Genomic DNA, 11,427 nt, shown 5'->3' on the forward strand with positions numbered 1-11,427 from the left:
AGAGAGGTAGAGAAAGAGAAGGGAGAGAGAAAAAGGGAGAGAGAAAAAGAGGGAGAGAGAAAAAGAGGGAGAGAAAAAGAGAGGGAAAGAGAAAGAGGGAAGGAGAGAGAGAAAAATAGAGGGAGAAGAGAAAGAGAGGAAAGAGAGGGAGAAAGAAAAAGAGAGAGGGGGGAGGAAAGAGAGGGAGAGAGAGGGAAAGGAAAGAGAAAGAAAGAGAGGGGAAAGGAAAGAGAGAGAAAAAGAGGAAAGAGGGAGAGAAAGAGAACTCATGTACAGCAGCCTCTATTTCTTTTTAATTAAACTCTTCAATCAAGCTCTCCCCCCCCCTCGCGCGTGCGTGCACGCAGGTTTTGCGGCTCCCAGTGTTTTTTTTCCTCTGGGAAATGGGTCCAAGTGGCTCTTTGTGTTTAAGGTTGCAGACCCCTGATCTAGAACATTTTAAAATACAAATAAATAGCAGAACCTATTCCCTCATGGGATCCAGGTTTTTCAATGATTTTTCAATTTCTAAATTTACGGTAAGAAAATAAGTCCTACTGAAAATATCCTTTTGATTTGAGATGCAGAACCATGGACTATTCACATTTTCCCTTCCATTCTAGTTCAGCACGAGGAGAATGAATGACTACTCTCCATCTAGACTTATACGGATCTATCAGACAGAGTCTACCTTATAATTCATTTTTACATTTCTTGCATGGTGGGGTTGATGCCCAGTGCAAAACATAGGCAGCCTCTATGACAGGGTAAAAAAAAAAGTGTAGAGAGATGCTACCAAAAAGCACTTATTCATGCAGATGTGCCAGATATTCAGTACTATATTTAAGAAGACTATATAAAATATCAAATTAAACAGTACAATTGTAAGATAACATTCAAACACATCCCTAAATACATATGTAGTATGGTGTTCACATATTTAAGCTGTATATTTACTACATTTGTTTATACTGCATAAAACACAATGCTGTACTGATATTTCCAAAATATAAATTCAATTATCATTTAAATTTTAGCATGTATATTTCATTAGCCTAAAAATGTTATTAGCTAAATCATTCTGTATTATTTTATTAAGTTAGCATCCCATTTCCCATCAATAAATACTGAGAAAGCCAATATATTTCAACATGTTTAAAGTGGAATAGCCAAGCTATGTAAAAACTTTGAGCAACCTAGATTTTTTTTAGAATTCAGCATATGCAGAATTGCTCAAAAAAAAATTTCACCGAGTGTTCTAGAGGCTTGTTCTGAACTGACTAATCTCTTCTAAGTATAAACAGATACAGTACTCTAGAAGTCCAAAATGCAGGTGATGAAAAGGATTCTTGGAAACTAAAATGTGAGGAAATCTCTTACCTTGGATTTGTCAGTAAGAGACTCTAAATAAGAGTGATTTCCATATGGAATAAGGCGGTATCTGCAAGAAACAGTTACTTAAGAATAATTTGACTGAAAAGTACTGTATGGCCTTCTAAACCAGCAAACAGGTTAATTAATCTTGCCATTTCTATGGCTGGCAAAAGGAGTGGTGGCTTGTTGTCTCTGTATCTACCTTTGAAAGATCAAACCCATCTTGTTGGCAAGGGCATGGAGAAGCAGAACAGTCTGCCCCCAGGCTGCGTTGATCTCATTCCATTCCACAGGGACACTTGGGAGGCGGCCTAGTCGAAAGTTGTTTATTGTGCCAAACTGCCCACTATGCCTATGCAAGAAGAAATCTAATCAGCTAGCTTTTGAGGGAAACAGAAAAATCTTAAACACAGTACAAACAAGTTTAAGCAATTTTTGGACACTTGTCCAAAGTTTAAATGATTTTCCAAACATAAACATCAAGATCCATAGCTTTTATGAAAATCTGTCTATAGTAGAGGAAGTCAGCCTGGTATTGCCCAGATTATTTAAAATTCAACTCTATGAGCCCCCGTCAGTTTGGCAAAGGAATCTGAAATTTTAAAACAAGGATGGAAGGCTCTTGGACAAGACCCCATGTGAAATATTACTAATTAGTTTTCATTAAAAAATACTACAGATAGTACCCTCAAAAGGGGAATAATATATTGATTAAAAAGCTTATTTATTTATGGTGAGCGACCTAAGACTCTTAAAGAAGAGTTGCTTCTTAAAAAGTGGAAAGTAAGAATCCAACCATGATTGAATACTGTAAAGTATAAACTGAAAACAGTATCCAGTCACACTTTTGCAGCAAAGTTAAACTGAAACTATTATATCCACTCTAATGCTGTCCAGAGTCTTCTGAATTTCTCAACTTTGCAGAGCCTAAATGACCAAATATGCTATTGTATGTATGTTGCAACTTAAATGCATTTTCCTCCAACCAGATTCAACTACTGGTACTCCACTACATTTCTGCTAACTCCCATCCCAGTCTATCCAAATTGCTTTTCTTACCAGATATGGAAGGTAGCATTGAACACGTTGGTTTTCTTTAACTTGTCCAGCTGCATTTGGGCATAACGCATTTGATTATCAACACTTTTCAGTTCATCATCCAGTTCTAGTTGCTGCCGCTTGAATTCACTGTATTCTTTCTGATACCTCCAGGAAACATCAAGAGAATAAATCATTCAACATGTAGAATAGTGCCAAATCCAAAAGAACAAATCTGTTTCTTAAGAGGGAGAAAAGGATAGGCTTCAAAAATGTTCAGATGAATTAGAAATTAATTTCATGAAAATTAATTTGAATAAAAAAAGATAGTTCCTATCTAGAGTTAAGACAGATGGCATAAAAATAGCACACTATACTTCTTTCTGACTTTCCTATCAAATACTCAGGGTAGCTAGAGTAAGTGAGCTGAAGGTAGGGTGTTAAAGCAAATGTGAAAAACACAAGAACCAATAAAAAGTCTGTCAGGGATAAGGAGAAAACAGTGTAGCAGAGATGCAGTAAGCAACAGCTGGGAAAGCAGCATAAAAAAGAGGAAAGATGTTTAGTACAGGCATAAAGGAAAAAAAATGGGGAAAATCCCAGTTGCCAATAAACATGAAAACTTGGGATGAACTCCAATGTATCTAGCCAAAAAATTACAACATTGGGAATATTGTTAGTAGCAAGATTTCATACTCACTCAGCTTCCTCCTGATCCAACCTCTCAGCCTCAATTTTAACCTTCTCAAAATCTTCAGTCAGTGCCTTGCGCTTTTGCTCTACTTCCTCCAACTCTTCAATTAACCTCTCTTCCTCAAGAGCAAATTCTTTCAGTTCCAACTGTAATTTCTCCTTGTCATCTTCAGTCATTTGCTCCAGAATTTCAAGGCACTTCCTACAAAAAACCTGTGATTTTATGGGGTGGCAATGTGCCATACAAAACCATTTCACTTTCTTTCACAGTTATGTACCTGGAAACCCAACCAGTAGCCCCTGAGTATCAAATCTGTGTAGATATACAGGTAGTCCTCGATTTACAACAGTTCATTTAGTGACTATTCAAAGTTACAACGGCACTGAAAAAAATGATGTATGATTGTTTTTCACACTTATGACCATTGCAGCATCCCCAAGGGCATGTGATTTACATTCAGATGTTTGGCAACTGCTTCATATTTATGACAATTGCAGTGTCCTGAAGTCTTTTGCAACTTTCTGACAAGCAAAGTCAATGGGGAAGCCAGATTCACTTAACAAACATGTTACTAATTCAACAACTCCAGTGATTCACTTAACAAATGTGGCAAGAAAAGTTGTAAAATGGGGCAAAATTAACACATTTCTCAGTTAGCAACATAAATTCTGGGCTCATCTGTGGTCGTAAGTCAAGAACTAACTGCAATTCGTTCTACTTTAAAATAGAAACTGAATTGCCACAGCTTGAATATATATGTGTCTGAGACATGCATATGATACCTTCTTCAGCAAAAAAATATTTTAGTGAACCAAGGTGAAACTGTTTCTTTATTCTGTCAAGAAGATATTGTAGTGCTTCTGAAATCTATTACTCACTTATAGTTCTGGCATTCATTCTCAGTTATATTAAGCTGTGTGTCTAATTGGTCCAGAAGTGTATCAGTGCATTCTTCACATAGAGGATGATCCACATCTGTTTGGCCAGACATGATGTCAAACAGATCTCCAGTGACCTGTAAGGAAGGAAGAGCTCATTTTAGCAAAAGAAAGAGAAAACAGTTCTACAGTTTATTAAATGAGATAGAAAGCTTTTGTCAAGCCAAACTACTATTCATTAGAGCTTTGTTTTGATAAAACAAAAAAACAAGTTCAAAATTACTGTATTCTATTCTCCCAAACAATCACTCTTTTTTAAATGCTGATAGTACATTCAAGACTAGGGAACAACTTGCCTTGAGTCTTCTGCTGAGATTTTCCATGGTGCCTCCATCAGAGGCCTCTCCAATCAGAGTGAAACTGTTGGCACTTTCTGTTGACATCATCCTGAAAAATGCAGCATGATTTTGTTATAAGATGAATTCTCATAGATTTTCACCAAAAATCTGACATTAAGCCATAGTAGTTTGTTTACATTTTGTTCCACAAACTATTTCCAGTTCCTAAATAGTAAATGTGTTTTACTCTATATACTATATTTGATAGAAAATCTACAGTTTACAGGCTTAGGTTGCAAGGAAAAAAATGTCTGAATTGTTACAGATAGACAATACCATTCAAAGAAATGAAGACATGCTTGGATCCATTGCATCCAAGAATTACTTGGATTCCATTTAAAAGCCTCTTAGAAAACTATTCCCTTTTCATTAGAATATACATTAGCTAATTCATACAAATTATCGAGAACCATGTCACTTAAAAAACTTTTGCAGAATGTTTATTCTGATCTGAAAAAAATGGCAGGGATAAATGTATTAATCCTATGGCAGAAATAATAGAGCGATACTTCGGTCTCATTACTGTGGGGGGAAACATACCTAGCTTTTAAAAAAATTTTAACAAACCAAACTAGCCTTCCTGAATCTACTGGCCTAATGTTGGACCAACTCCCCTAATTCCCAGACTTTTACAAAATTCCTTCTGAAAACTGTTGTCCTATAATAGAGAATCCAGTTGAAAATGAACTACAAGAAGTCCTCAACTTATGACAACAATTGGGATTAGAACTTCTATCGCTAAGCAATTATCAGGTGTGAGAAATCAACAATTAAACATGTAAATACTCAAAAGTTTTTTTTTCTAAATTGCTGTTCACAAAGACAGAATCTTGCCAGAGTAAAGCACACTCTGCATAGTTATCGAATAAATACTGTGAAGAAATTAGAGTCTCTTCTGCACCACCAACTGCATAACAACTCAAGACTGATGTTTCACTTTACTCCTCCCTCCCATAGCTCAGCATCAGATTCCACTACATCAATTCAATTATTGAATCACACTTAATGATTTTATAATTTTACAACCTTTTTTGTCATAGTCATTAGGCTTGATTTTGCTAGTTGAAAGGTCTCCGTGAAGGTTACAAATGGTAATCACATGACCCTGGGATGCTGCAACCATGATAAATACATGCTGGTTGCCAGACTCTCAAATTTTGATCATATGACCACGGTGATACTGCGTTGATCATAAGTGTAAGGACCACTCATAAGTCATTTTTGACAGTGCTGTTATAATCTTGAATTGTCATTAAACAAGGTCATAGGATTATTTGTGTTTCCTTTCAAAGGAAGGATGGAAGAACTAAAGTATATTTTGCCTTCACTTCCTATAGGTAGAGAGAATTCTTGCTTCTTTTATAGAGGAGCTTTTTTGCTTTTATTGGCAGTTGAGTGTGTGTGTGTGTGTGTGTGTGTGTGTAGATCTTCCACCCAAATTAAAATGCAACAACCTCAGGAAGACTTCAGTGTCAGACTTTGGTCAAAATTTCCAACCTCTGAAATAATGGTATTTATTATAAATGTATTAGAGCAGAGAACATAATAATTAATACCTGGCTGGGGGAATGAATCTTCGAGACACTCCATCCTGGCGGTTTTCAACAAACACTTCCTAAAAAGAAATTTAGCATTAGCATCTTTTCCTTACCAAAGAGAATTAAATATTTGAACCCATAAGCAGTTTTAACAACCTGCCACTTTGCAATGTACACGTATTACAAGGAAAATTTAAAAAGCAGGTTTTGCAGAATGAATGCCAAGAAAATAATAATTCCTAATAATGGCTGGTGTTTAATTCCTAGTGCTGCACTGCTTTTAATTTAGAATCATATACTAACTCTTTACCTCATTCAAAGGGATCTCTTCCTCCTGTGCATCACTCAGTTTTGCTGGAACAGTAGTAAGCAGAGGAGCTAGACAAAAGATAAACAATTACCAAAGAAAAAATAAAAACATTTGCATATAATGCTAAAACTCAGCAGAAAGATTATTATATCTGCCCATATTATTTTCCATTTGAGCTTTTGCTTCCCAATTCTAAGGACAGGTTCTCAAACAAGTTTCAGATTTGAGAACTGCCTCAGATTAAGCTCTGCTGAAATCCTTCATAACTACACTGTGTTACTGAATGTTTCCAACAACCTTACATTCTACTTTCAATAAATTTTCTCAGCAATAGAGAAGTGTATGCATTCACAATATGGAATTTATGGCTTGCACTGGTTTTATGCACATTTTTTTACCTGTCAATTCCTGGATGGTAACTTTGTCAAGAACATTGAAAGATGTGTCCAATTTAAGAGGCTGGCTACAACGCTGGCAAACAAAGCTGACTTGCATGGTGCAAGCAGGTGACTTATACCCATCCATATCTGTGAAAGTAGAAAGATAGTCAATACAATGCTTCTAATATTTTGTTGTATAAAGTATACATTTTATATTTGCTATCCAGTTTGTGTTTTCTATCTGTGTAGTTCTATTTAAAAATTCAGGAGTGGTTACTCTCATGTAGCATGAATTGATATTTCTGCCATTATCATTACAGTGATCATCCACCTTTTCTGGCATTATCATGGAGAACATTTATCTATATATCCTATCTATGCACAGACCTTAGCTCTATGGCTAAAGGTCAACAGCAACTTGATGACACATATTGAATCAATCCATGTAATAACATATGGTTTATCACCACCATTTCAGCTGTAACTCCCAAGGAAATCAGTTATGTTCTGATACTATGTATAGTTGGGGAAACAGGAACTGTCCAAACTAGGCTCTACTAAAAAAAAATTAAGTCAGGTATCAGTTCAATCCTAAACATGATTTTGGAACAATACACATACTTATTTTTGAGGTACTATGAAGGCACAATTTGGCCTACTGTAGTTTACTGACATTTACTACCTGTGAATAGCACATATTGGTCAGCTTTAATTTCCTTCTTCTAGTCCAGTTTAGACTGAAGCTGGTAGACAGATTATGGCTAGGAATACAAAAAGGTAAATTCCAATGACCTCCGTCGTTCTTACCTACTTCACGCCCAACAACGAACTAATGTGCTTGTTAAGGGGCCATAACCAGATTCCCTGACGATAAGCGGGATGCCCAAGCGATATGTATTTAAAGTTTCCCCAGGAGCGAACAAAATCGATCGGTAAAAATCACTGCCAGGCTACCTTACCCTCCCAACAACACACAGTCGGCTTTCTCTTTCCCTGAAAGTGCCTTCCCAAGCAACCCCGCCGTCTCTCAAAACGGCTTCGCAGAAAGTTTTCTCTTCCGGAGAAATCGCACTCTTTGCTCACGCCCTTAGGAGGCGCCGAAACGGGACCGCCTTCTCGCTCTCCGTGGCATCAGACAGGGGGCTTGTGCCGCCACGGCGCAGCTGGACTGCAACAGCTATTTGCAAAGATGCAAAGTCGGCGATGTCCTTTTGTACGAATAAAAACCGCACATGAAACATTTTACTGTTACTACCACCACCCTCATATTCACAGTAGAATATGAGGGTGGGTTCACGACAATGTTGGGACAATCTGGTTGGCTCTTTGCTGCCATCTACTGACCATAATAACGCAGCCCAGATCTAATAACAGAAAAATACTTCAGTTTAAAGGCAGTAGTACAATAATAAAAAAGAGAACCATGGAAGGCAGGCCATCTCTTAGGGGCAAAAATACTAAAGAACCGGCTACAGAAGTAAATAATACCTAGGATTTTACACAGCGGAAGATAATCTCTAAGTTGCCGGAAAAAAATCACTTCGAACGCGAACCATCCTCAACTTCCTACTTCTACGCTGCTTGGCTCCACGTCAATCTCTTCACTTATTTGTACCGAGCTCCACCCATACCAACCGGAAGTTGTTTCTTCAGCGCATGTGCACAGCACCGGATAAGGCCCGTCCGACAAAGGCACAAGGAACAATCACGTTGACTAAAATCGCGTTCGGTGATTGGCCAAGAGAGGGCGGTGGCGGGGCGTTATGTTCTCACTTCCGGCGGTAACGAAGCCGGTGATTTTCTCAGGTGGTCGCGCGCGCGGGATAAAAGGAAACAGATCTGGCTAGGAAAACCGGCTTCCCCGCCCCGCTATGGCCTCTCTGCTCAAGGTGGACCCGGAAGTTAAGATCAAGGTATGGGAGGAGGGAAAATTCTAATAAACCCGCCACGGGCGTGCCTTTAGGCATGTGCAGAGTGCTACAGGAAGTCAAGAGGAATCCAGACAAGCTTCTGCCGCGACAACTATTTTTGCCAATCGAACGTGATCAAAGCATAATAGTTTTTGTACAGTGACAAACCACAGATCCATTGAACGCTATATGTTTGGATCTGTTGGTGTCAAATGATCTGCCATTGGGAACTATAAGGCGTTACTGGTCTTTCATTCGCGACCCAGTCTGCTTATCAAACGAAAATTCCTCTAGTTATGCAGGTTGTAGCCAAATAAGCACGGCAGGCTGCTATTTATTCTTACTATGGGAGTTAAAACCCGCGAAGCAGTAACCTTTACAGCTTCCCATGGCAATGAAACCCAGATGATTGGGTTGGAATATAATATTTTTATCTGGCGAGATTATTGAATTCCACGAAAAACCATATGTTTCACACATTTCCTGGATGTGATATTTATTATTTGCCTTGAAAAACACGCCAATTTATATAATCTAGGAACATAATTCAAGATTCTTAATAATTCAGCCAGCATGCTTCTTGAAATGGCTAGGATGTGTAGCTTTATTGGAATAATTTTGATTTTAAAAAATGTTCTGTAGTTTTTTATTTTACGAAGGCTATACAAGATAATTTACTATTTATTTGAATATTGCATATACAGAGTTTTTTTTTAAAAAAATGATAGTTACTGGGTAAAACAGTAGTTCCATTTAATATCGAGATTGTGATATCTTTTTCACTATGTCTTATTGGATTCGTTTAAATTGCATTTAAAAGAGCAATATCATTCAATATGTCTAGTAAGCATAATCAGTTTATGAACAAAATGTAATTAAAGAATAATTTGAATAATTTCCAAAGAAAATAAAAATGTGATTTTGCAATAGTCACAAATAGTGTTAGTTGTGTATACTTCAAAAGTAAATCCTGGTATATAAAAGATTTGCACACAATAGTAATTGTATTCTGAGAAATATATATAACTTTATGCTTCAAAATCCTATTTATTAAATTTATACACCACCTATCTCACCATTTGAGTGATTGAATGGGTGAAAATTTTTCATAAAGTAAAATGGATTCCTTTTAGTGGCTGTAATAAAAGAGCAGACTTTAGGCCAAATTAATTTGACCAGTGGTGTTGGATTTATATTTTAAGAAATGTATATAAATGTAATTATGAATGCAGTTTTTTAAATTTTCTGTTTAAAATTCAATCCTAAAAAATTGCTCAAAAATAAGACTAGTAAAATTTAATGCTCCTTCATGGATTACTGCCTTGTCGTGGCGAAGGGGCTTGCATAATTCAATGAAGCTATGAGCTATGCTGTGCAGGGCCACCCAAGACAGACAGGTCATAGCAGAGAGTTCTGACAAAATGTGGTCCACTGGAGAAGGAAATGGCAATCCACTCCAGTATCTTTGCCATGAAAACCCCATGGACAGTACCAAAAGGCAAAAAGATATGACACTGGAAGATGAGCCCCTCAGGTTGGAAAGTGTCCAATATGCTACTGGAGAAGAGCAGAGGGCTAGTACTAGTAGCGCCAGAAAGAATGAAGCAACTGGGCCAAAGCCGAAAGGACGCTCAGCTGTGGATGCATCTGGTGGTGAAAGGAAAGTCCAATGCTGTAAAGATCTTTACTCCATAGGAACCTAGAATGTAAGATCCATGAATCAAGGCAAGCTAGACGTGGTCAAACAAGAGATGACAAGACTGAACATCGACATCTTAGGAATCAGCGAACTAAAATGGACAGGAATGGGTGAATTTAACTCAGATGACCATCAGGTATATTACTGCGGGCAAGAATCCCTCAGAAGAAATGGAGTAGCCTTCATAGTCAATAAAAGAATAGGAAAAGCAATACTGGGAAACAATCCCCAAAATGACAGAATGATCTCAGTTCGAATCCAAGGCAAACCATTCATTATCACAGTAGTCCAAGTCTATGCCCCAACCAATGGTGCTGAAGAGGATGAAATTGACCAGTTCTATGAAGCCCTACAGCACCTTATAGAATTAACACCAAAAAATGATGTCCTTATCATCATGGGGGATTAGAATGCTAAAGTAGGAAACCAAAAGAGAACTGGAATAACACAGGTTTGGCCTTGGAGTACAAAATGAAGCAGGGCACAGGCTGATAGAATTTTGTTAAGAGAATACGATGGTCATAGAAAACACTCTTTTACAACAACCAAGAGACAGCTCTACACACGGACATCACCAGACAGTCAACACAGAAATCAGATTGACTATGTGCTTTGCAGCCAAAGATGGAGAAGCTCTATACAGTCAGCTTCTAAGAGTGGTGTGTGATCGCCAGTCAATCAGCTCCAACCCCACTGGCAGTTAAAAGGAAGAAACAGCTGCGATCACACACCACTCTTAGAAGCACGAAGCTGAAGACACCAGCCTGAAGATGACGAATGTGACTTCGTCGAAACGTCGCCAAGGTACTTTTAATTCTACGCGGGAGAAAACCCGAATAACTAAAGACCTATATATATATATATATATATATCAAAAATTTCTTTAAAAATGTGATCCCTGGGTAATTCCATATTAAAACAGTGAAAAACACACGAGCACCAGGGAATGTGGTAAAAAATTTTGGTTTAATGTTAAAATTACTAAAACTACTAATAAAACCAATTAAAACGCCTAGCTATTATATAAATAGTTCTGGCCGAAATTCAGGACCCCCCATTTCTTCATCAGGAGGAGAAGGGAACCACCACCACCCCGACTCGACAGGAGACGATGACCCACCTGCCGTGTGGACCCCGGACTCCAGCGCGGAGACGCTGGGGAGGGGAGTGGGGCAGGCTGAATGACCTGCAGGAGGATGGGCAGACGGAGGACGCTGACCGCAGGGAGG

General features: G+C 38.0%; 2 protein-coding genes across 3 annotated transcripts in view; one reads left to right on the top strand and one right to left on the bottom strand.

Annotated features, from left to right (window-relative positions):
* BECN1 (beclin 1) overlaps nucleotides 1–8,227 on the bottom strand; it is a 10,585-nt gene extending 2,358 nt beyond the window's left edge. The window contains exons 1-10 of one of the 2 annotated variants that reach the window (XM_015814183.1): nucleotides 8,078–8,227; nucleotides 6,608–6,736; nucleotides 6,210–6,277; nucleotides 5,918–5,976; nucleotides 4,320–4,410; nucleotides 3,964–4,100; nucleotides 3,092–3,286; nucleotides 2,413–2,559; nucleotides 1,556–1,705; nucleotides 1,360–1,420 (exon numbers count right to left, since the gene is read on the bottom strand). In XM_015814183.1, coding sequence (XP_015669669.1) covers nucleotides 1,360–1,420; nucleotides 1,556–1,705; nucleotides 2,413–2,559; nucleotides 3,092–3,286; nucleotides 3,964–4,100; nucleotides 4,320–4,410; nucleotides 5,918–5,976; nucleotides 6,210–6,277; nucleotides 6,608–6,734 — 1,035 coding nt within the window. In that variant the 5' untranslated portion in view covers nucleotides 6,735–6,736; nucleotides 8,078–8,227. Of the gene's footprint in view, nucleotides 1–1,359; nucleotides 1,421–1,555; nucleotides 1,706–2,412; nucleotides 2,560–3,091; nucleotides 3,287–3,963; nucleotides 4,101–4,319; nucleotides 4,411–5,917; nucleotides 5,977–6,209; nucleotides 6,278–6,607; nucleotides 6,737–7,396; nucleotides 7,678–8,077 lie in introns of those variants that run through there. The other variant, XM_015814182.1, reaches the window with a different exon arrangement.
* A 135-nt stretch (nucleotides 8,228–8,362) lies between these two features.
* Nucleotides 8,363–11,427, top strand: part of PSME3 (proteasome activator subunit 3) — a 15,884-nt gene continuing 12,819 nt past the window's right edge. Inside the window, exon 1 of the mRNA XM_015814186.1 lies at nucleotides 8,363–8,502. Coding sequence (XP_015669672.1) covers nucleotides 8,461–8,502 — 42 coding nt within the window. The 5' untranslated portion in view covers nucleotides 8,363–8,460. The remainder of the gene's footprint in view (nucleotides 8,503–11,427) is intronic.

The sequence above is a fragment of the Protobothrops mucrosquamatus genome, unplaced genomic scaffold, assembly GCF_001527695.2.
Source record: "Protobothrops mucrosquamatus isolate PMUCROS unplaced genomic scaffold, P.Mucros_1.0 scaffold227, whole genome shotgun sequence".
NCBI classification, from domain to species: Eukaryota; Metazoa; Chordata; class Lepidosauria; order Squamata; family Viperidae; genus Protobothrops; species Protobothrops mucrosquamatus.